The sequence below is a fragment of the Balaenoptera borealis genome, assembly GCF_965194805.1.
Source record: "Balaenoptera borealis genome assembly, chromosome: 7".
NCBI classification, from domain to species: domain Eukaryota; kingdom Metazoa; phylum Chordata; class Mammalia; order Artiodactyla; family Balaenopteridae; genus Balaenoptera; species Balaenoptera borealis.
Window position 1 is genome coordinate 11,256,440 of NC_138864.1, and position 24,953 is coordinate 11,281,392.

The window sequence follows — 24,953 nt, forward strand, 5'->3', positions numbered from 1 at the left end:
AAATTCTGTAATAGATGATTATTTCCCTGCACCTGCACTCTTTTTGGGAGAATAGAAGTAGAAAATGGAAATTTCCACACGTAGCTGTTGGAAGCAGCTCCGAAAGCCACGAGAGCCACAGGAGAAGGGGCCCTTGGACCTGGGTCTGTGTTCTGATGTCCTGGTGGCATCTCTGTGACCCTGGGTGTCTCCCTGTACAAATAGGAGTAAAGCAGCGTGTCCCGCTGTTCCTGGCCCACGCTCTAGACACTGTAGCGTGTGCTCCGTGCATTGGCAGACCGTCCTCACGGTGCCCTCCTTCCGTGCCCGTGCCCTCTGTTCTGGGGCCTGGCGTGCAGTCTCCAAGGGGCAGGTTCCAGCAGGTTCCTGGAGGTTTTGGGGGTGTGCTCCAGCTCTGGCCGGCGACACGTCCCGCCCGGTAGAGGAGGTGCAAGCCAGCTCTTGTTCTCCAAGGTCACCTCTCTGCTGCCCTTTCCCTCTGTTGTCCCCAAGTACTACGTTTGGGCTGGGAGAGGTGACCGAACCCTGCACGACTTCACTATCCCCTGTTCCCTGTGGGGAGGACACGCTGGTGGGCCTTGGGGACCTCTGCAGGCCTTGTGCTCAGGGCGCTGGCTTTGGACCCATTCCCACCATACCTCTGGACACCCTGTGCCTCGTGGTAGTGCCATCGACCCACTCCCTGCCTCTGAACATGTGTGTCTGTGGACAGCACCGACACCTGGGTGAGGGGCCCCGAGGACAGAGGGCCGGCGCTGAGATCAGAACCCGGGATGTGGCTCGCCCGCCTCTGGCGATGACCAGTGTGTGTCTGGGGGTGTTTCACAGGGGTTTGTGTCGGCATCTTTGAGCCTCTCATTTGAAATTGCTTACAGTTGTACACGAAGAAGGACATTTCTGATCAAGTTGCTGGTTTTATTTTTGTGTAGCTACTTCTGGAGGATAGGTTTCATATTTAAAAAAAACCAGTTCTCCTTTTACGTTTTTAGCAGCAGGATGGAAATAATCAACTAGACATTTGAGTCCCCAGCTTCACGTTTTAATTTGTAAAGGTAAACTCCAGTTGCACCCTGTGCTTTGTTTTTTCTCTAGTAAAGCTATTTATTTTGAGCAGGGATGCAGGAAGTGCCTGCTTCCCATTTTCCTTCAAGTACAGAAATAGCTCCTGGGATGCCCTCTGGTTACCTCTGGGTGCAGCCAGCACAGTTCATTTTTGTGTGTTTCTAGGCATTTTGACTCGGGCCTTCTCACGTGCCCTGTGTATCTCTGCACCTTTCAACTCCTGAGTCCCCCAGGAACTTCCGGAGCTGGCAGGCCTCCCTTCTGTTCTAACAGAGCTGAGCACTGGCTCTGGGCTGTCAGCCTCCCCTTCCCCTGCTCAGACCATCTTTAGGATGAACTCATAATATTTTCTTTTTGGAGGGTAGGAGGTAGACTATCTGAGTGTCTCGTACAGGCTATGAAGTTAGAAATTCTGATTCCAGAGTCTTTATCTAAAACCTTTTGTCCTTTTAGAGGTTTTCTCCTTTACTTTTTTTTTTAAAAACATTTTTAAAAATATTAATTAATTAATTTCTTTTTGGCTGCGTTGGGTGTTCGTTGCTGCGTGCAGGCTTTCTCTAGTTGTGCTGAGCGGGGACCACTCTTCACTGCGGTGCACGGGCTTCTCATTGCGGTGGCTTCTGTTGTTGCGGAGCACGGGCTCTAGGCGTGTGGGCTTCAGTAGTTGCGGCACGTGGGCTCAGTAGTTGTGGCTCGCGGGCTCTAGAACGCAGGCTCAGTAGTTGTGGCGCACGGGCTTAGTTGCTCCGCGGCATGTGGAATCTTCCCGGACCAGAGATTGAACCCGTGTCCCCTGCATTGGCAGGCGGATTCTTAACCACTGCGCCACCAGGGAAGTCCCTCCTTTACTTTTTTTTTTTTTTTTTTTAAATATTTATTTATTTATTTGGTTGCACCGGGTCTTATTTATTTATTTATTTTTATATTTATTTTTGGCTGTGTTGGGTCTTCGTTTCTGTGCGAGGGCTTTCTCCAGTCGCGGCAAGCGGGGGCCACTCTTCATCGCGGTGCGCGGGCCTCTTCACTATCGCGGCCTCTCTTGTTGCGGAGCACAGGCTCCAGACGCGCAGGCTCAGTAGCTGTGGCTCACGGGCCCAGTTGCTCCGTGGCATGTGGGATCTTCCCAGACCAGGGCTCGAACCCGTGTCCCCTGCATTGGCAGGCAGATTCTCAACCACTGCGCCACCAGGGAAGCCCCCTCCTTTACTTTTAATAAGTATTTTTCGGAGGAGTTGCCCGGCCGAAGGAGGCCCGTTGGAAGCTTAGCGGTGCCCAGCGAGGGCGGAGGGCCTGGTCCGGCGGACGAGGCAGCAGGAAGGGACTCGTGGGCATTTGAGGGAAGAACTGGCAGGTAGGATTGGCGTCCTGCTTAGATGGGGACAGGGTTGCCGGCAGTTCTTAGGCTTTCTGTTTGGGATTCTGGGTGGAGAGTGACACCATTAGCAGGATTTTGTAAACGTGGATGGAGATTTAGCTTCATCAGGGTGAACTCCTGTGGGTTTAGTGGGACATATTTATGTGGACGTTCAGAGTAAGCTAGCTGGCCCTATGCAGCCCTAATGCTAAATTAAAAAAAATTTTTCTACTAAGATTTGAGGATCATCTACAAGCTATTAAAATTTGTCATTTTTTTCCTTTTCTTGTCAGCCAAAGGGCAAGTGGCAAAAACCACATTATTCATTGTAGTATTCTTAGACACTTTCAACAAAATATTTTGGGGGAAATTTCCTTGGTATCCCCCTTTGTGGCATGTACTATTTCCATCCTTTAAAAACTGTTGTTTCTGTTTGTGCCTTCTCTTCCTTTCCTCTTTGTGACAAGAAGGAGGGAGTTAAAAAGTCATGGGGGTGGTGTCATTATCATTTCTAAGCTCTTCTCTTAGAAAAAGCAAAAGCACACACTGTATTTGTCCTGCATTTTTGGTGCACCTCCTGGTTCTGTTTCTCCTGGCTCCACCCACCTTGTACAACACAGAGTTGCTGTTATTTAGGCTGGTCTGGTTGAGCTGTTCAAGCCTGGGAGAGGGGGTCGTTATTCCTCTGTTGCTGTTGGCAAAGATGTCCCAGCCATGCAGGTGTCCCTGTAAAGTGAGAGAGAAGGCAGGAGCTTGGAGCCTGGTGCTGGGGGGAGGGGGGAAGGGAGGAGCTTGCTGGAGGCAGAGGGGAGGGGGAGGGGGAGTGGAAAGGTTTGGTCGGGGGAGAGGGAAGGAGAGGGCCTTGCTGGGGGTGGGGAGGGGGGAGAGGGAGTGGAAGGGTTTGGTGGGGGGGGAGGGAAGGGGAGGGCCTTGCTGGGGTTGGGGAGGGGGAGGGGGAGTGGAAGGGTTTGGTGGGGGAGAGGGAAGGGGAGGGCCTTGCTGGGGGTGGGGAGGGGGGAGGGGGAGAGGAGGGGCTTGGTGGGGGGAGAGGTGAGGGGAGGGGCTTGCTGGGGGTGGGGAGGGGGAGAGGGAGTGGAAGGGTTTGGTGGGGGCATAGGGGAGGGGGGAGGGGGAGAGGAGGGGCTTGGTGGGGGGAGAGGGAAGGGGAGGGCCTTGCTGGGGGTGGGGAGGGGGGAGAGGGAGTGGAAGGGTTTGGTGGGGGAGAGGGGAGGGGAGGAGCTTGCTGGGGGCATAGGGGAGGGGGGAGGGGGAGTGGAAGGGTTTGGTGGGGGAGAGGGAAGGGGAGGGCCTTGCTGGGGGTGGGGAGGGGGAGGGGGAGAGGAAGGGCTTGGTGGGGGAGAGGGGAGGGGAGGAGCTTGCTGGGGGTGGGGAGGGGGACGGGGAGAGGAAGGGCTTGGTGGGGGAGAGGGGAGGGGAGGAGCTTGCTGGGGCATAGGGGAGGGGGGAGGGGGAGAGGAGGGGCTTGGTGGGGGAGAGGGGAGGGGAGGGGCTTGCTGGGGGTGGGGAGAGGGAAGGGGGAGTGGAAGGGTTTGGTGGGGGGAGAGGGAAGGGGAGGGCCTTGCTGGGGGTGGGGAGGGGGAGGGGGAGAGGAGGGGCTTGGTGGGGGGAGAGGGGAGGGGAGGAGCTTGCTGGGGGCATAGGGGAGGGGGGAGGGGGAGTGGAAGGGTTTGGTGGGGGAGAGGGAAGGGGAGGGGGAGAGGAGGGGCTTGATGGGGGGAGAGGGAAGGGGAGGGCCTTGCTGGGGGTGGGGAGGGGGGAGGGGGAGAGGAGGAGCTTGGTGGGAGGAGAGGGGAGGAGAGGGGCTTGTTGGGAAGAGAGGGGAGGGGAGGTCTTGAGGGGAGGAGCTTGCTGGGGGCATAGGGGAGGGGGGAGGGGGAGAGGAGGGGCTTGGTGGGGGAGAGGGGAGGGGAGGGCCTTGCTGGGGGTGGGGAGGGGAGGGGGAGAGGAGGGGCTTGGTGGGGGAGAGGGGAGGGGAGGGGCTTGTTGGGAAGAGAGGGGAGGGGAGGTCTTGAGGGGAGGAGGGGCTTGGTCGGGGAGCAGGCACGTCTGTCTTATCTGTGGGTCTCCTGAAGAAGGAGCCTCTGGTCTGGCCTTGAAGTAGGGGCGTGGCTAGGCAGGAAGGGAGAGGTGGGCTTTCTCGGCAGAGGAGCCAGCCTGAGACGCCTCAGGGGTGAGATGACCTTGGGCCTGTGCCCACGGAGAAGGGGAGGGGAGGGCCGAGTGGAGCGGCGGTGCAGGGTCCCAGGCGGTGCCGGGCCCGTGAGCGCCAGGGAGGCCGGGCTGCTGTGTGCAGCCTGCCCGCCGCGGGCAGTGATTTTCTTTCTCCCTCTTCGGCACCCCACCCCCGGGATGGGGGGAACGGGCAGGACCGGTAAGGCTTAACTGCATTGGTGGGGCGGTGTGTTCTCATGGGGATTAGACAGGTTAAATTGGGCTTTAACGCACAGTGGGAGAACAGTTTCCTGAGGAATGTGAACCTAATTAGGGATTCCAGGGTCACGCCTGATAAAGTTAAGGAAAAGTGCTTGAAGGAAGCAAATAAGTTAATCAAGCCTTGAAGGTCAGCATTTTGGGAGCCATCCCTTTGCATGGATTCTGTTGTTCTTTGGAGGCTTGTGTTGGACCTCTCGCTGGAGCTCCCCTACCCCAGATGCTCCGAGACCCCAGAGGAGCATTTACAGGCCGCCTGCCCAAATCTGCCTGGAGGACCTTGTGAGAATGGCCTGTGTGGTCCGCTCAGGCCTTTGATGGTGGATGTTATGGGCTGAATGTGTGCCCAACCCCCAAAGGCATAGGTAGGAGCCCCAACCCCCAGAACGAGATCGCATGGGGGGCCCTAACCCTATACAACTGGTGTCCTTACAAGGAGAGATCACACAGGGGCTTCCCTGGTGGTGCGGTGGTTAAGAATCCACCTGCCAATGCAGGAGACATGGGTTCGAGCCCTGGTCCGGGAAGATCCCACATGCCGCGGAGCAACTGAGCCCGTGCGCCACTACTACTGAAGCCCGCGCTCTAGAGCCCACGAGCCACAACTACTGAGCCCAAGTGCCACAACTACTGAAGCCTGAGCACCTAGAGCCTGTGCTTCACAGCAAGAGAAGCCACCACAATGAGAAGCCCGCGCACCGCAACGAAGAGTAGCCCCCGTTCACTGCAACTAGAGAAAGCCTGCGCGCAGCAAAGAAGACCCAATGCAGCCAACAATAAAAAATAAATAAATAAGTAAATAAATTTATTTAAAAAAAAAAGAGATCACACAGAGGGGAGACCAGGTGAGGAGAAAAGGTGGCTTCTACACGCCAAAGAGAGAGGAATCTTGAGAAACCAGCCCTGCCAACACCTTGGTTTCTGACCTCCAGCCTCCGGAACTGTGAGGAAATACATTTCTGTTGTGTTAAGCTGCCCAGGCTGTGGTATTAGTTACGGCATCCTGAGCCCACTAAGACAGCTGATATTTAAGCAGACGTGCTCTCTCTCAGAATGTGAGCACTAGGGCAGAGGGGGGCTTTCCTCTTCTCATTATTCTACCCCCCCATTTATAATAAATGGGATAATAGAAATAATTGAACTTTTATCTTTACTCAGTCATCTGTGATGCGCACATAAAACACCTTGCTACTTTATTGATCAGTATCATAAAATGCAAGAAGTAAAAGCTGTACATAATACAAGATAAAGGTGATGATAAAGTTTCTGTCCCTTGAGGAAAGGCCCCACCCTCTTCCCACCAGGCTGCTGCTCTGTGCAGAGATGAGGGAATTGTCACCCTCCCCCCCCATTAGTGTGACGTCCCCGTGGCCAGTGTGTCCGTGTCCGTTCCTCCAGCTCCTGGCTCAGAGCGGGAGATAGAGAAGATGACCTGTGACTTAACAGGCTGATGTGGGAAAGAAAGTGCTTCAGTCTTGGTCTCCCTGTGAGTTTCCTTTGTAAAGAATCACCTTTGCAAAGATAAAACAGAGGTAAACTTTACTGCAGATTTTGCACAGTCTGTGTTAGAATTCAAATCACTGTGCTGAAGCGATTGTATTTAATGATGCAGTGTGTGCGCAGAGCGATGCCTTTACACTTGACGTAGCTCAGCGGACCGCCTGGCATTCCACCTGCGAGCAAGCCGGCTCACCCTGTCTTCTCCCTGTTTGCTCGTTTCGCACTTCCGTGATGGAGGATCATTCTGCCTTTGCACGTGTGTGCAGTTACCGAATGCACTTTGATAAGTGTTGGCTGCTGCTGTTGAGCTTATCCACCCTTCCAAGATCCCGGTGTGAATCGGATCTGCTCGGGCCGGCTTGATGCCAAACTGGAGGGATTCAGCTGTGGGCAGAGTTAAATAAATGGCAGGAGGAGAGACCAAGCGGGGGGGACTTTTGTGGTAGTGGCTGAACACGTGGTACGTGCCACACGCTCTAGGGCACTGATGTCTGGGCACGATTTGGATTCCTGACGGTTCAAGAGGTGGTACTCTTGATTCATCTCTGCTCTGTGCGCGCGGTGATAGGCAGGGCACCAGTGGAGCATGCGTGTTTTTGGAGAAGCTGGTGAGAAAATGTCACTCTCTGTATGGCTTTGTCCAAAGTAAGATTTAATAAGAAGCAACGACGACAAAGCTGAGCTCACTGTTTCGTGGTACTCGGGAGCAGGGAAGCAAATCTCCGTAAGGCACGCGGAGACCTGAGCTGTAGTCTGTCTCCAGGATTAATCTCCAGAAGCAAGGAGAGGTGCCCCTGCGGGCTGTCAGAGGCGGCCTCACCCCTCCGGAGAAAGAGCCTCGCCGCAGACAAAGCACCATGGTTCCCCCCGGGAAGTGAAGTGCAGGGCTGGGCTTCTGTAGTGTGTACACACACTTACACACACACGCACACTCACACACTCAGTCACACAGACACGCGGTCACGTAGACACACACACAACGCTCACACTCACCTTCTACCCTCCGTCCCCCTCACGCGCACTCACCCACACTTCCATCCCCCAGGGGCACAGTGACTTCTGGTGCGGGGCGCCTTCGTCCCTCCTCTGTGCTGCTCAGCGGTCCACCCGCTGGCTTCGGGACAGGTTGCTGATACCAGCAGGCAGCAGGCGCCACGTCGCCAGGTGCCCTGGGCACAGCCCTGTTTGTTTGTGGTTGCCCCTGGTAACGGTGACTCGGCCCCACCTGCGGCCGAGACAGGCCAGGCCTCCGGGGCCTCCTCTGGGGCTACCTTAGTCACTAGTGGGCACTGGCTCTGCCTCCTGCCCTGTCCCTCCCACATCCTCTGTCCGCCCCCCCCTGGTCCCAGGCTCCTTCCGGTGGGAAAGGGGATCCGTTTGTATCAGGAGAGGAATGTGGAGTTTGACCTCTGTGGCCGCCGGCCGCGTCTCCTCCCTGGAAGGATCCGTGGCCCAGCGTCTCTGGGACTCAGCGCCCCGGGGCACTCACGGTACGCTCACCAGCTACCCGGGTTGTGCGGGCCGGGGAGAAGGACCTGCAGGGGCCCTGGCCCTGTTGTGACTGAGCTGCAGGCGTCCCCGGGGGGCTGCCCTGCTGGAGGTGACGCAGCCCTGTTCTCGCCCCGCTGCCGCTGGCTCAGGACACCTCACAGAGCAGGCAAGGGGCTCGGCGAGCCGGGGGCACTGCCAGATCCCTCTGAAAAAACGCGCTGGCCATGCCCTCAGGGAGTTGTGGGCCTGCTCGGTTTTCAGCTCCGTCAGTGGGATGGGACTGGCCCTGCAGAGGCCGAATGCTAAGGCAGCACCAGCTCCTTCACGCTGAGGATGACCAAGGTCACCTGCAAATGACCCAGCACCACAGTCTTTCCTTTTGTCAAACGAAAATAGCAGAAGACCCAGACGGCCCTGTGAGGGGTGCGATCAGAGGACGCCCCGGAGATGGGGAGAGAAAGCAGGTGAGCCTGCACCGCCGTCGCTGACCCGACCTGAACCCGGGACAGCGGCCCTCGGCATGGTTACCTGGTGGCTCCGTCCCGAGGACGTGCAGCTCCCGAGGGGGGAAAGCAGGCAGGGCCTGCAGATCCGAGGGGCGGTGGGGAGCCTGCAGCCACGTGGGCTCCAGCAGGGGACGTGGCCCCTCCGGAGAAGCCGTGCGCTTCTGTCTCTCTGGTCGGGCTGCGCAGCGCTCGCGTTCCCTGATGCCGAGCAGAGTGGCCCACGTGGGAACGTGCTGTGTCCTGACCGTGACTGCTCCGCAGTTCCGCCAGACCGTGGTCCGCTGCCTCCCTCTTTCTTGTTTGAAGGGAGGAAATAGGAAGTGTACCGGAAGCGTCTCATCTGTTTTCGTGGAGTTCCCATCCTGGGATTTTGGTTTGAAGGGACACGTGTCAGTGTGTCCACTTGATGATGGTCTTTACTAAAGTAGGTGTTTGCAGTTCTTGATGTAAACGTTAGTTTTCTCTGTACGACAGGTTGCTTCCCACCGCCCCCCCCCAACCATCCCTTTTTCTCTGAGTTGGTACTTCTTATGCATTTTCATTTGCAAATTCATTCTAACTCAAGGTCCTTCCTCAGACGTTTGCTGTCTGCATTTCACAGCAGTGTGTGTAAAAACAGACAGCAGGGCATGTAATCGATTCCCTGGACGAGAGGCTCTTTTCTGGCAGGAATGCGGAGAGTTGCTGCTTGACATTCGCTCCCGTGAACTGGAGAGCCCGCTCACCGCACCCCACGCCGCAGCTCGCTTCCTGATGAAGAGTACAGTTTATGCAGTTTGTGCTAGTCAGTGTCTCCTTCCTGAGGACTTGTCCGTTTTTCTTACTAATGTATCGCCGCGAAGGACAGCGAGTGCCTGGCAAGGGAAGGCACTCAGTATAAATGACAAGATCGGGGTGCGGATGGCACAGCTCTTAGTGACGTCAGCCATAGATGGGGCTTATCGTGGTGGTCCCGGGAGGTGGGATTGGAAGAGCCCCAGAGCACAGAGCTCTCTCTCGTTTTCTGGAGGACATTCTGGGGCCACGCCGGGTGGTCGGTGTCATTGCACTTCACGTGGCTCTAGGGGACATGGGAGGTGCGGGACACGCCTGGCTTCTGGACTGTCTTCCTAGTGGTTGCTGTTTTTAAAACTCAGGTTTCTGCTGTTGCATAGGGCTTTTGCTTTGTTCTCTTAACCAGCACATCTTCCAGACAATGAATGAAAAAGAATTCATGGACTTTATTTTTTAGGCCAGTGTTAGATTGACAGAAAAATTAGACAAGTAGTATAGAGAGTTAACCTATACCCATTTTCCTCCCTCATAATTTCCCCTATTATTAATATCTTGCATTAGTGTGGTGCGTTTGTTATACTTGATGAGCCAATATTGATACATTATTAACCAAAGTCCGTAATTTACATGGTGCTATGCATTCTAGGATTTGAACAAGTGTATAGTGACGTACATCCACCATTCCAGTACCACAAAGAACAGTTTTTCTGCCCTAAAGCTTCTCCGTGCTCCACCTTCTCATCCCTCTCCCAGTACCTGGCATCCACTTCCCCATAGTTTGCCTTTTCCAGAATGTCACAAAGTTGGAATCATACAGTATGCCGCCTTTTCAGATTGGTTTCTTTCATTTTGCAAATAGGTATCTAAGGTTCTTCCATATCTTTTCATGGCCTGTCAGCTCACTTCCTTTTATCGCTGGATTAGTATTCCATTGCGTGGAGTACAGATAATGATTCGTCAAAGGCAGGAGCTCTGGTGGCTTGCACATTTCGCACCACTGTGTCAAGCGTTTAGTGAAGCACCAGGACACAAGCCTGCACCACGTGAGGACTGTACACAGGATAAAATTAATCACCGTGCTCCATAGCCACAGGGGCTCCTTGTCTGACTGCCAGCACCATCCTATGAGCGTCTGGGTGTAGCTCCCTATATTTCCAAAGACTGTTCCTGCTTCCTAAGAATTCTCAGTGTAGAGTGAAGCAACTATTGGCTCAGCGATTCTGGGCAGTGAGAGGGGCTGCTAAGTGTATGCTAGGTAGTGGGGAAGAAGATGGGGTGCCAGGAGAGAGGGCCCCTGTCCCAGATGAGAACATGAGTCAGAATCCTGGTGGAGTAATAATATGACCCAGACAAATGAATGACTGTGTATCATGTTCCTTAAGGAACTTTGTAAGATAAGCTGGAGAACTATAAATAGTTGCCATGGCAAGAACCAAGGTTGCACTTCTGCCCACTCCACCCCACAAGGACAATTAGTCAGATCCCTGGGACTTCTCCTGCCATTACACATTTTTTAGAAAACTCTTTGAGGATGGGGCTACACGTGGTCCGGAGGGAGGAGAGCCAGGACGCAGCTCATGGGGAGCTGAATCCCGCTTGCAGGTGCCAGGATCTTGGCCTTCCAGAACTGCAGGAAGCAAGTCTTGATTCCCTCACCTGCCGACAGCCCTTTCTGCTCAGGGAGGGCACCGTGTTCCCAGGAGGAGAAGCTGCCCTGTGTCAGCCCCTGTTCTGAGCACCACAAGCTCTTACAACTTGCAGTTCTCAGATGGGGAAACCAAGGCCCAGAGCGATTAGAGCCCAAGGGCCCATGGCCAGGAAGTGGTGGAGAAGAAGTCCCACCCAAGACGGACTCCAGAGCTGGGGTCTGTTGTCCCGGGTGCCTGTAACTGTGTTTCTTCTGACCTGATTGCAGCTGTGGCCTCATCACATGGGCCTGTGTGTCTTTCTTAATGTGCTCACATCTGCAGGGGCCCGGGGTGGAGTCAAAGGGACTCCTTCCCACTGACTCATGCACTAAGCTCCAGCCTAGAATGACATGTCTACATTTAGACTCTGGTTTTGGTTCCGCTTGTGGAAATAGTTCTAGAAAAGGCAATCTGTTTTGTAGAGAATGCGAGCCCTGAGCGTGTCTGTGAGGTGCTGGGGCAGCTGGAAGACCCCCAGGTAGAGCCCCCAGCTCCCTCTCCTGGCCCCCGCTCCCCATGCTACCCGGTGAGGAGGGGCTTGCCCTAGATCAGGAGTTCCTAGCCTGGAAGTCTGCTAGGTCTTCCAAATTAAAGATGAAGTCCTGTATTTATGAGCGATGGACATTTCTCTTGGGGAGAGGCTCCGTGGTTTTCATGACATTCTCTGAAAAGGATCCGGACTTTACAAAAGTGAACAAAAATCTGGATTCTGTAAACGCTAGGTCTTTTTTGTCTTGAGATGCGAAGTAAACGCTAGGTCTTTTTTGTCTTGAGATGCGAAACTTTGTGTGAATGTGGTCAGAGGTAGTTTCAGGTTTGGGAGCCTCGCTGGGTCGTGATGCTGAGTTGTTTTCTTGAGAGAACCCACCTGTTGATCGTATTTCTTCTCCCTTTAGGTGGTGAGTCCCCACTGTGCTCAAGCCCACCTGGAACAGGTAAGTCCTTGGCATTTCCTGGGGGCCCTTCCTGCTGTGCCCTCTTCGGGGAGTCTCCCGACCCCTCTAGGATCCTCTCCCTCTGTTTGAGCTGTAGCTTTTGTTCACAGAGCTCTGTAGGGACCCTGGACCACCTTGCAGTAGCTGTTTGCACGCTTTCCTTAAGATGAGTGAATCACGCGCTCCTTTGTAAGAACTACCTTTCCGATCAGTGATAATTACTTCAGGGATTCACTTCCCTGAGCCCGAGTTTCCCCTGCTGTAATGCAGAGATGCGCCTCGTCCATTTTCTTAGTGATAGAGATGTGGGCAAAGCACTGGGGTCCAGGGTGTCTGTGTGGAGGGCACGATGCAGTGGCTTTGGAGCAGGAGGCTCTGACCGATGCCAGCTTCCTATCAGATTGAAGGTAAACTCAGTGATAACACTTTCACTCTGGCAGAGCTTTATGGTTGTCTGCTTTTTAAATGGATATGGTCTTTGAATGTCATTGTGCCTCTGGGTGTTTTCTTTGCCCCCCACCTCCTTACCCCCTTGGAGGGGGTTAAGCCTGGTGTTAATGACTTAGTAGCAGCTTGTGGGACGCCCGGCTCAGCGCACTTTCCAGGACAACAGGATGCCGACCACCCTCTTATTGCAAATTGGAAGTGACTCACTGTGCGGGGAGTGTGTGCCTTTCCCAGCCTCACCTGTGAGGAGAGGAGACAGGTGTGCCCCCGGCGCCTTCTCCAGGATATCTACTAGGTGCGTCCTCTGTGCTTCCCAGGCTGGACGCGGCACCGTGCCCTTGGCCCCAGTTTCGCCATATACAGAATCCAAAGTCCTGGTGGGGATTTCTCGCCCACCTTCCTGCTTCCTGTGCCTCTGATGGCACAGGTGCCCTGCACCTTATGAAGCTATGCTCTGTGAGAGTCTTTGCCGGGCAAGGCACCTCTGTGACCACCTGGGGTGTTTGGGACACAGGAATCAAGGAATCTTCATGTGGTTGTCATGCTCTGAACCCTTGGCTGTTTGCCCTGATGCTCGTTTTTCTTGGCCTTTTCTGGTAGCAGATCCTCTGTTTATTGCGATGGCTTAAAAAGTGGGTGTGAAGTTCGACTAAAAATGGCAGGCAGTGGGGCTGAGAAAAAGGTCTGGGAGGCAAACCTCCCTTTGTAAATGTTAACTGAGCTGATGAAACGTGCAAACAGGCTCCGAGTTTCCTGGAAGCCAGTGTAAAAAGGAAACCACATTACTGGCATGTGCCTTATCAGTAAGGAGGGAAAAGGCAAATCAGTGGAGAAAGTGCCATGTGGGAAGTTATGCAGGGTGTTGACTGAGTCTGGGACAGGTGCTGAACCACAGCTGCACAGAAATGCTCCAGCCTTTGCCCAGATAGAGATAAATATTGTTTTAGAGGGACATCGGATACAAGCTTTGAAGGGCAGCTTATCAAACCCGTTGGCATTATGTGGCTGTACCCATTGGCATGGCATTTAGAAACAGACAAGGGTACCCAGTACTTTATTGCCTGTTTGGGTCATACTTGTGGGACTTCCACGGAACGTGGTCTACTGGGCTGTACAGTGGCCGCATCACTGTTTTTTTCTAGGCAACCATGATCATTAGTGATGGGAGAGGTGGTCAGGCTCTTTAAGACTGAGTCATGTGTATGTTCTAGATGTTTCTATAGATCTACAGGCATGTTCACCTGCACGTATAGCACAGAATATAGCAGTGATTCTGTGGGGCTAGAGTCAGGTCGGGGTCCCACGCAGGCTGTGACACCAGGAGAGCCGAGTGACCTTGAACGGAGCCCTCTTGCTTCTGGGCTCCACTTCCCTCTTCTGTACAGTGGGGATACTACCCCCTTCCTCGCAGCGCTGATAAGGATGGGATGAAATAACGTGTGAAGATTCTTAACTCCGGCTCTGGCACGAGGAAAGTACACAGTGAGCGGGGGAAAAGCCTTATTTGTTGTTCAGTGAATTCAAGAGGGCGATAACAGGTCTCAGTTCCCGCAGCCTTTGCTGTTTCTGTGTTTTTTTTTTTTTTTTTAATTTTATTTATTTATTTTTGGCTGCGTTGCGTCTTCGTTGCTGCGCGTGGGTATTCTCTAGTTGCTGCGAGTGGGGGCTACTCTTCCTTGCGGTGCGCGGGCTTCTCATTGCGGTGGCTTCTCTTGTTGCGGAGCATGGGCTCTAGGCACGTGGGCTTCAGTAGTTGTGGCACGTGGGCTTCAGTAGTTGTGGCACATGGGCTCAGTAGTTGTGGCTCACAGGCTCTAGAGCTCAGGCTCAGTAGTTGTGGCGCACGGGCTTAGTTACTTCATGGCATGTGGGATCTTCCCGGACCAGGGCTCGAACCCGTGTCCCCTGCATTGGCAGGCGGATTCTTAACCACTGTGCCACCAGGGAAGCCCGTGTTTTGTTTTTGATTGTTGTTCTCTTGCCATCTGCCGGGAGAGAACCAGTTTGATCGGTTCCAGAGCATGCCCTCTGCTGCGGGAGGGTGAAGGCACCTTGACAGGCACTTCTAAGACCTTGATTCTTGTCATCCCTCATTTGGAGGCTTAGAGGAACTCAAGAAGCCCATGGAAAAGAGCCTGGGGTCAGGATGCAGGTGGCACGAGAGCGTCCGGCTGGTGGTCGGTGGATTGATTGCAGGATCTTTCCACAGCACAGGCGTCATGGAGCTCTGAACTTGGCCTGACAGCTTTTTATTGACGTCGGGGCAGTGTTGTTTGTTTTTCCATCTTATCTTTGCCTTTCCAGTGCTACCCAAGGGAGTGGATTCATATCAGGGCACCAACGGAAACTCTTTCCCAGGTGCCAGTGTAGCTTTCGCTGGGCCGCTGTGAGTCCACGTGTATGAGTCGCACCCACGGGCAGCACAAAGCCACCTCCCCAGAGCATCCAGCCGTACGGAAGCCCCGCGCCGCTTTGCGTCCGAGAGGTGCATTCTCTCCAGAGCAGCCGCCGTCCTTGAAAGAGGCCATGTCTCTGCCTTTCGGGGCCACGTGCGGGAGGCGGTCAGGGCAGTGCCGGCCTCCGCTGAGGACGCAGGTGCAGGCCCTCACCTGGCGGCTGGCACGCCCACACCCATTGTTTTGCTGGGCCATTGTGGTCTCTCCCACTGGAGAAGAGGTTGTATAAGAATAGCTGCTGAAATTTGAGTCAGCTGTTTACTGAACTCAGATGGCTTTATTTCTCCTTGTTTAATTAAAGTGAAGGCCATGGGTGGTTTCTGTCAAAGGTGACCTTAGGAATCAGATTACACTGTCTGAGGCTGGAGTTTCCAAGCTGGGTTCTGACAGCTACACCTTTGTATTTGCGTGTACGTATGTGTGTGTGTGTGTGTGTGTGTGTGTGTGTGTGTGTGTGTGTGTGTGTGTTGGGACTTTGTTCAATATCGTTTGCTTAAACTCACGAAGTCAGAGGAAGTGGTGATGAGCCGTGAGGTTAGCACGAGGGCAGCGTGACAGTTTAGGACACATGCCCACGAGCACGCGCTGTCAGTGTCACATTTCCCACCAGTGGCCGCGTGACAGCTTCTCTCAAAAGTATTGAATTATTTCAGAAAGAATGCCTACCAAATTGGATAATTGGAAGTTTTGAGATGGAGGGAAAGGAATCTACTCTGATGATATTCCCTTTATTTTATTGCAAAATTAGGTAACAACGACACATTTCAAGGTTTCTATCTGTCAGATAATGATTTGTAAAGAAGTGTTACTGCAGCTCATGGAACCTTGGTCCCTCCTGCTGGCTCCTTTCCACAGCAGACTCTCTGTACGAATTTCATGTCCTTGTCTATAAGTGCGGGTATTTGATTGGATGCTGGTTATTCCTGCTTATAGGTTGTTTCCACCCGAATAGTAAACCTTCAGAAGCATAGACATGGATCTGCCTACCACAGCAGAGTCTTAGCTGAGTGATAGATAGATGCTGTTTTGTGAAAGTCACAAACACATGTACACGTGTGCACGCACGCACATGTTGGGACCCACAGCTGCCCCTTCAGAGGCTGTATATCTCATAAGAACATATTTGACCAGAATCACAATGATATTAATTTGTTTCAGGCCAACAGAGACTTGCAAATTTCCTTGCTTTTTAATCTCTCTGATCTTTAGGAAGTAGAGAAAAGTCTCAAGAATGCTGTTGGATCAAAGTCCAAGTCTTCCCCTCGGTCAAGAGAACCAAACTTAACGTCTATGTGTTTGGTAAAAGCCGGGTGAGACCCAGAAATAAAAGTATAAACGATGCTGCACTCCCAGAGTTTAACCTTGAAACTAAGTCATCTAATAGCTGTGCTCCAAGTAAGCTGCCTACACAGGGATGGGTCGTCTGAGGAGCCCCGTGGAGGACCACTGAAGGGGCACGTGGGGACTGAAAGGCTCAGTTAGGATGGGAGAAGCACGGCAAGCACACGTGGCCTCGGGGGGCTGGGGCATCCCCAAGAACTAGAAACGGAGGGACAGCTGTGAGGCCAGAGCCTGTGGCACCATCTCCACCGGAGAGGTGTTCTAGCCCTGCGGTGCTGCTGGAGGGTCTGCGTTTGCTCGCGGAGAGCCTCACGCCCTATTTCCCCAGCTGCTGCACCCGAGAGGGGGCACACGCTGGCTGCTCCTGTGTGTTCTCAGCAAGTACGGATGGACAGGAGTGCCCGGGGATTTACAACTTGGGGGAAGAGTGCGGAGCTTTGAGGAAAAGCTGAACAACTGAGTTGAGAGGCGGCCCGGGGGCTCCCTGTTCCTGAGGTTCCCGGTGCACCGGTGATCCAGACGCCCACCAGCCCCTCCAGCGCATCTCAGAGCAGGCCAGGCGCCTGGGCTGGGTTGATGACTTCGTTACTTCATTTCTCAGTTGCTCATTTGTTGTGCTTTTCTCAGTTCAGAGTCCTCTGTGAAGGTTGGGGAGCTGGCCTGGCATTGAGTCAGGGTGAGCCCACAGTGGGAATGGGAAGACCCCCTTCCCTTCCTTCCAGGAATCAGCAGGACCCAGGCCGGACTGGTCAGAGCCCAGCCAGTTCGCGTTCCGGGAAGGGGACCCTGACCTTTGCCCAGCCTCTGGCTGCAGCTGCCGTCAGCACGTCTCCTAAACACGGCCCTGGGCCATCCCCACACCTGGGTGTGGGTTCCCGTAGATTTCCAGGAAGGAGGTACTTGCCTCCAGCCTTTCCTTACCCCAGGCCAAACTTGGGTCTACACTAGCTTTGATTTCACCGTTCCCTCCCTCACCTGGAATAACATCCAGGCCCCTGGCTTTTTTCACCTTTGGGGGTAGAATTGTCAGGATTTCTGGGAAGGTGGCCCGGTGAAGAGGCCGGGGCAGCGTTTGCAATTCCTTAGTGGGAACTCCAGGTCGGCCATCAGGAGCCTTTCCTTAAGTTTCAGTTCAGGGACCTTCTGAGAAAGAGGGACAACCCTCCGCAAATTAAGAAAAACCCCCACCATAAACCGCCCCCCCCCCTTTGTAGCTGGGCTGTGAAAGCTGTTGGCTACGTGCTCTTGCTGGCCGCCAGGCCCGCCTGCAGGCTGTAGGGGACACGTGAACTCAGTTCAGGGTCAGCTTGCATCCAGGGCGGCAAGGAGCCCGGCGAAAGATTAGAACCCACCCCAGCCGCAGGCGGTCACAGCAGCGATTGCTTCCCCGCGTCTGTTCGCGTCGGTTCCCGTCCTCGTGTCAGACGGCAGCATCCCCTGCACGTGCACCGCCAGGTGTGGCGCACACGGCGTGGCGTCTCCACCGCTCTGGCTCGGGCTGCTCCTCGTCCAAGGGCATCCTCGTCCTGGGCCCCCGCACCCGGCGCTCTGGGGCGACCGCGGTCAGCTCGCCAGGGCCTGCAGCTTCCAGCGTGACAGCTCCCCTCCCAGGGCAGCGCCTTGGGAAATGTTTTCAAGGAATGACTGGGGTGTCCCCAGGTCCGAAGGCTGGGAGTCTGCAGCGGATAAGAAAACTCAGGTTGAGTGTTGTTTCTTTTCTTTTATGACACTGGTTCCGTAGCAGTCACAGGTTTTAAGTGTGGGAGGGATGCTTGAAGACAGTGGTTCTGTGTGATCGGTGGTGGAAATAGCAGTAACTATTGAAGGGGAAAAACAACTGCTTATTTTTTTAATGCCCCGGATTGGGACGAAGGAGAAGCATCATATTGCCATAGCACTTGAATTACCTGAGTGTATTTTTACCTGCAAGAGGAGTATTCTTTAAAAAAAGCACACAGTGGCAAACTCCCCCAAGTTTAAGTCTCTGCCTGGGAGCAATGGCCCGGGGGGTGGCGAGTGACCCTGGCTGTCATTTTGGGAGCCCAGGGTTGTGGAGTCAGATTCTTCTCCAAGTTCTATATGCCCTAGGGCCCTCCACCCTGGCCCTCTCCTGGGACCCAAGGAACGTAGGGACACAGGGGCCTGTCTCCGGAACTGGGTCTGGAGAGCAGGTGTGGAGCTGAGGACTGGGGCCCCTGAGTGCAGACATTGCCCGGGATCGGGGTTGTAACAGCTGTTAGCTTTGTCACTTTGAGACGTCATTTTCTGACCTATACAACAGACTTTAAAAAGCACTTACTTAAACAAGCAACAAAACTTTGTTAGTTACCCTTGATGGGATGTTAGGGAACCAACTTGTGAAATTTGACGAAGAGAAGCAATCAAGCCTTTAACCTTCCTTTCTTGTACGAACTGTACCTCAGAGTTAAAAATAGATGAAGGGAGGAAGTTTTATTTGGTGAGGAATTCCTGCTAAGAGATGTTGAGAAAGTGATAGAGTTAGAATAGACCATGTTTCAGACCACTGATAACTAAACAGCTGGCTCTAGGCTGTGGCCTTCTGTAACCTCCTTGTTCACAAAAGGAAGCTGGTGGGGTCATGTGGGCCTCACGTGAAGGACAGGCTGCCTCTTGGCTGAGACCCTACCAGAAATCCAACCGGAATCACACCAAGCCCAGACCTGCCCACAGCTTACAGGAAATACAGGGCCAGAGCGATCTGAAAAATATTTCCAGAGGGGTCAGCAAAATCCAGAATGGGGAAATTCTACTGGGTAAAAAAAAACCCCAGTTGTTTTCAAATACACTGCAAGAAGAGGAGGAGGAACCTGGGCTCCTCCAAGGAAATGAAGAGACATTAAATAAACATTGTAAGACTTGATGTGGGTCCTGATTCAAACCATCAGACTGTGAAAAAACAAAACCAAAACAAAACTTGTGAGACAGGGACATTTGAACATTGATTCCATATTTGTGTACAAACATGATTTCATATTTGCTTTACATTAAGGAATATATTGCTAATGATACTGGTACTTTGTTGTATTTTTTAAAAAGTCTTCATTCTGGGCTTCCCTGGTGGTGCAGTGGTTGAGAATCTGCCTGCCAATGCAGGGGACATGGGTTCGAGCCCTGGTCCCGGAAGATCCCACACGCCACGGAGTAACTAAGCCCGTGTGCCACAACTACTGAGTCTGCGCTCTAGAGCCTGCGAGCCACAACTTCTGAGCCCACGTGCCACAACTACTGAAGCCCGCACGCCTAGAGCCCGTGCTCTGCAACAAGAGAAGCCACCGCAATGAGAAGCCTGCGCACCGCAATGAAGAGTAGTCCCGGCTCGCTGCAACTAGAGAGAAGCCCACGCACAGCAACGAAGACCCAACACAGCCAAAAATAAAAATAAATAAATAAATTTATAAAAAAAAAAAAGTCTTCATTCTAAAGATACTGAAATACTTATCAGATGAAGTGATGTGATGTCTGGGTTTGGCTTTACAGTGATTCAGTGATTGGAAGCTGGTGGTACCTGAAGCTCAGGACCCTGGTCTCCACCTCCCAGGGTTATTATGCAGGATGCAAGTAGTATAGGCCCAGAGCTCAGGGTGGGCTGGTGATTGAGGCCCAGTGGCCAGTAACTTTTTCATCATATGGATCGCCCACCATGTTTCGAGATCCGCTGCCAGCTCCCCATCCTGCCCAGTTATCTTGCAGTACCTGAGGGCTCAAAGCTTGCCCCCCAGCGGCCAGCGTGGCCTCCTGACTAGTTGACATCTGGAAGGACACTGTGTCTGCTTGATGAAATGCTTCACTGAAAACCTGCTGAGTTCATCAGCACATGACACAGAGGTGATACACTGTTTTCTAAAATGGCAATGTTTGCTTCATAAAGCCTTTTTAAAACAATCATTCTACGGTGAAGTTAGTTTCAAACTAGCCAAGTGCATTCTTACTCTTCTCTTTGGGAAAATCATCCATCTTCCTCCCCAGAGGGATTGACTTCAGTATGATTTGCTCATGCCCGAGGTACAGACGTTGAGTGAGCACAGATTTAGACTCAATGTGACAAAGGACTTTGGAAAATTAAGAGTTAAAAATGGACTTGGAGGTGTATGAGGTGGTGAGCTCCCTGTCCTTGGGGATATTCAAGTAGAGGCTGACGGCACTGCTGCAGTGGTCATTCCGAACGTGCTTGGGAGATTGGGGGACTGAGTGAAGACGACAGCGAGGGATGCTTTAGCAAAGCCAGCAGAGTATGCGATAACAAGGTTTTAGTGCAAACCAAGCAATGCACAGATAGTTTATTTAGTCAGTGGTTCTCAAAGTGTGATCTCAGAACAACAGCAGCAGCATAAATCTGGGAACTTAGAAACGCAAATCCTCTGGTGCCACCCCTGACCCCAGATCTCTCTTTTCCTAAGCCTGCCGAGTGACTGTGCTGCCAGCTGAAGTTTGAGCACCTGCTCTACAAGGAGGTGTCTTCCAGGGGTGTGGCCACTCTGAGCGAGCCTGGCGGGCTGTGTGAGCTGGGCGTGGGGATGATTGAGGACGCTGCAGCCTAGGGGGACGGAGAGGGGGTGGGGCTGGGCTGCCTCACCGAGATCCCTTCCTCTTGGGAACAGCCTCTCACCTGCTGATGCCCTTCTCCTCTCCCTCCTGCATAGACGATGTTGTGGTCCTTTTGTCCGTGTTCTAGAACACAGAGCTATCTTCTTCAGAGTCTCTGTCTAGAAAACGCTCCAAGCGGCTCAGTGCATGGCGTCGGAAGTCCTCAGGTGGAAACAGAGCTCTGGCAGAGACAGTGCGTGTCTTTAGAAGGAAGCGTGGCAGCGTCAACCTGTCAGCCTCTACCTTCCAAAGAGGAAGGAGGACTCCAGGGCTTCGCTTCCCAAGGAGCATAAGGCACCCTTGGTATAAAAAAATGATATCACATAAACTTACAACTATGACTGCATCAGACTGTGATTATGATTCTTTTCATAATGTTATCGTGACATATGTGGGGACATTAGAATTGGGAAGTTTTCCAGATAGTTCTTAAGTGAATCAAAGATTGAATCATCTACAAATTTAAATAGACTAAATTACAGTCACAACACATTGTTTGTGGATTTTATGTTTGCAAACTTGCCTATTTACTAAAATTTATTTGTAATCCACAAATCAACACTCACTGTGATTCTGTGGTTGTCCAGGGATGTGCGCAGAAGGGCAAAAATTTTGAGCTGCCTGTGGGCACGTCACCAGCTGAGGCTGTGCAAGGTGCCTTCTTGTTTCAGCCCTCAGACTAATAGTATCAATAAACAGGTGTCCTTTTCAAGGTATATTTCTTTTAGTGCCACATTTTTTGCATTTTTTTCTTTTTGTTAGTGATTTCTGTTTACAGTGGCTGGTGTTCATAGGCACAAGAAGCCTGGCCAGTGTCATGGTGACTTTTTAGAACATGACAACCTTGAATGAACTACAACTGATTAGTTTTTTTTTTAAATGATAAATTTATTTATTTATTTTTGGCCGTGTTGGGTCTTCATTGCTATGTACGGGCTTTCTCTAGTTGTGGTGAGCGGGGGCTACTCTTCGTTGCGGTGCGCAGGTTTCTCATTGCGGTGGCTTCTCTTGTGTGGAGCACGGGCTCTAGGCGTGTGGGCTTCAGTAGCTGTGGCTCGTGGACTCAGTAGTTGTGGCATGCGGGCTCAGTAGTTGTGGCTCGCGGGCTCTAGAGCTCAGGCTCAGTAGTTGTGGCGCATGGGCTTAGTTGCTCTGCGGCATGTGGGATCTTCCCAGACCAGGGCTCAAACCTGTGTCCCCTGCATTGGCAGGCAGATTCTTAACCACTGCGCCACGAGGTGGGGTCCCCAATTGATTAGTTATTGATTAGGGGTCCTCAGACCTTTTCCCCTGACTTGCCCATCAGAAAGAAGAGACCCTAGCCCACTTCCCAGCTGCCTCCCCACGAACCTGCAGTGGGCAATTCTCGTACAAACCTGAGAGGCGGGCAGGAGGAGAGGCCAAGCTGGGAGGAATCCGCGGTGGAGGGCTGAGTGGTCTTGGCGTTTGGGGTGCTAGGGTAGTCGGGAAGTTGGCGGCCCACCGTGGTGAGTAAGAGCTGGGAACCTCTTATGCATTTGGCATAAACAGGTTTGGGAGCAGACATGGTGGCCTCTGGGCTGAGTCCCAGCACTGCATCTCACTGGCTGGGTGACCTTGGGCATGTGGTCCTCAGCTCCCTTTTGGCAAAGCGGGGATGGTAAGGGTTCCCGGCTCAGGGGGCCGCCATATGGGTCATGAGAGATAGTGCAAGGAAGACACTAGGATGGGTCTGGGCTCGAACAGGGTCTGGGATATGTGGCTTTAACCATTTCTCTTCTCCATATAATAACAGTAATGAGGAGGATTGTCACATGCCATCGATTTGCTTTCACATTCAGTCAAACCTGTCATTAAAAATGATCAGAATGTGTAGGTGGTTCTTGAATTGACCTGTCAGTTAACCCGCAGAATCCTGACCATGACTCACTTTAGTATTTAACTGTGTCGACACAGACAACAGTCATCGACACAGACAACAGTCGCCGTGTGTCTTTGGTGTATTGATAGCCCTGTCTTTGAGTTCAGTCCAGTGGCTGAGGCGCCCCTGTCCTGTTTTTGCATAACGTACACCCACAATGAGTCCTCTCAACTTCCCTCCAAGTGTTATGAAAGCTTAAGGAGACTTAGGAGATGATCTGACCACATCAGTCCTCTGGATTTGCCCTGGGTCTTACACAACTTGGTTAGGTCGAGAGCTCTGATGACTGTGCCTTTCCGGAGACGTGAACACCCACCCGTGTTTGTAGCAACAACAGATCTCTTTCTTTTTCGGCTCACATTTCAGTGGTTTGCACAATGTTGCCTTAAACTCGGCAGGGACAGAAGCCAGCAGACATGGTGGTCTCTGGGCTGGTTGATGGATGAGGCAGTACAGGATAGTGGAGGCTGGTTCTGAGCATTCAGTGGGCAGCCCTGGGTAGCAGGCATTTGTCTTCCAGAGTGAATGGAGTGACCATACAGTTATTGATTGGTGGGGGGGCCAATTGGTTATGGTGTGACCTCATTTATTTGGTTCTTGGAGGGCAAGACAGAGTTTAATTCCAATCAGTGAGCACTGGGACACAAACATGGACGTGGCTTCCCAGCCGCTCCAGCCAAGACTCATCTTCCATTTTAATTCAGCATGTGTTTGTCTTTTCTTTCTTTCTTTCTTTAAAAAAAAAATTTTTTTTTTTGGCTGCGTTGGGTCTTTGTTGCTGCGCGCGGGCTTTCTCTAGTTGCGGCGAGCGGGGGCTACTCTTCATTGTGGTGCGCGGGCTTCTCACTGCGGTGGCTTCTCTTGTTGCAGAGCACAGGCTCTAGGTGCGTGGGCTTCAGTAGTTGCAGCACGCAAGCTCAGGAGTTGTGGCTTGCGGACTCTAGAGCGCAGGCTCAGGAGTTGTGGCTCGTGGGCTCTAGAGCGCAGGCTCAGTAGTTGTGGCACGCGGGCTCTAGAGCGCAGGCTCAGTAGTTGTGGCATGTGGGCTCAGTAGTTGTGGCTCGTGGGCTCAGTAGTTGTGGCGCACAGGCCCAGTTGCTCTGCGGCATGTGGGATCTTCCTGGACTAGGGATCGAACCCGTGTCCCCTGCATTGGCAGGCGGATTCTTAACCACTGTGCCACCAGGGAAGTCCCTGTCTTTTCTTGAATGTGATCCATTGTCATCCAGCATTTAATTCCACATTCACAGTCTTATATTTACCTCTCTGTTTCATTTTAAGCAACTTAAATGTGGGAAATATCCTCACCAATAAAAAGGGAACACCATTTCAGAGATGTTCCCAGAAAGAGGGCCTGCCTTTTCCTCTGGACCCCTGGATTTCAGTGGGGCCATCCTTGGTGGGAAGCTTGGGCAGTGGGGCAGGATGGGCCTGCAGGACAGGACACTGCCCCACTGGGCACCACCCAGAGTGGCCTCACATCACTGCTGCTGAAGCCCTCTCTCTGCAGAGAGCTCTCGCCCTCCCAGGATGAGTGACACTACCCCAGGGATAATCACACAGGCCCTTACTTTCTGGAGAGTGTGTCTGGTCTCTCCTGGGGCTGCAGGTCGCTCCTGGGCTGCTCCTTCCCGCACTGTTCATTCCCTGGCTGGCCCCGAGAACGCTCCTGTTGGGAACTTGATGGTGTCTTTGAGAGCTGGATCCCCAGACTTGGTGTGTTCTCCATCACCACGGAGTAAGGAATGAACGGCCTGTCCTTGGGGCACCACACCTGGCCCCGTCTGCTCCCCCACCAGAGTGCACTTCCCCTCCCCATCACGGCTCTCACTTGTGAAATGCGGGAGTTGGGCTAGGACCGTCTCTCCCTCCGGGGCCCCTGATGGTGAAGAGTCTGGCTTTGAGCCGATACCGCCATGAGACACGGGGCTAGGTGCCTCTGGACTTCTCCGGTCCTCTCGTGGAGCCAGGAGGCTGCCATCGTTGACCCATTTCACAGAGGTGAGAACCGATGCTCAGAAGAGTTAAAATCCTGCTGACGTGACAGGTAAAGGGACAGGTGGCCCGAGTACCCTTCACCCCCGCGGCCCCTCTCAGGAAGCCCCTGCCGTCCTGTGGGGACCGAGCTGGCCTAAGACAGAAACTCGAGCCCGTCAGCTCGGGGCCTCCATTGCATCTGGCCTGGAAGGAGACCCCACGTGGTTTCCTCCAGAGCCGACCCCTCCACCCCTCGGCCATCCTTCCAGGGACAGGGCTGTGAGAGCCTCCCACAACCTTCCCCGTGGTCCTCTATGGGAAGAAATGAAATGTCCTTGTTACGGAATAATTGATAAAAAATAAAAGAACGCCTGTTTAGATGTAATTATAAAATGGGCCTACATGAATCTCCCTCTCAACTTAAGGAACATATCCAACCATTTCATAAAATGAAATCCACCAGACA

General features: G+C 53.0%; 1 protein-coding gene and 1 long non-coding RNA gene across 7 annotated transcripts in view; one reads left to right on the plus strand and one right to left on the minus strand.

The window, feature by feature from the left end:
* Positions 1-24,953, plus strand: part of TNS3 (tensin 3) — a 236,494-nt gene that overhangs the window by 69,829 nt on the left and 141,712 nt on the right. For 3 of the 6 annotated variants that reach the window (XM_082399615.1, XM_082399618.1, XM_082399620.1), the window contains one exon: positions 11,723-11,761. The exons of 1 other annotated variant lie outside the window; for it this stretch is intronic. Coding sequence is in view for 2 of the 5 variants with exons in the window: in XM_082399618.1 (XP_082255744.1) it covers positions 11,723-11,761 (39 nt within the window). In the remaining 3 variants the exon portion in view is untranslated. Of the gene's footprint in view, positions 1-8,119; positions 8,323-9,191; positions 9,211-11,722; positions 11,762-24,953 lie in introns of those variants that run through there. 2 more of the 6 variants (XM_082399617.1, XM_082399619.1) reach the window with 2 other exon arrangements.
* On the minus strand, positions 6,044-7,748 carry LOC309632313. The gene is made up of 2 exons (XR_014246855.1): positions 7,394-7,748; positions 6,044-6,751 (listed from the first exon to the last, which is right to left on the minus strand). It is a non-coding gene; the product is annotated as an uncharacterized lncRNA (long non-coding RNA).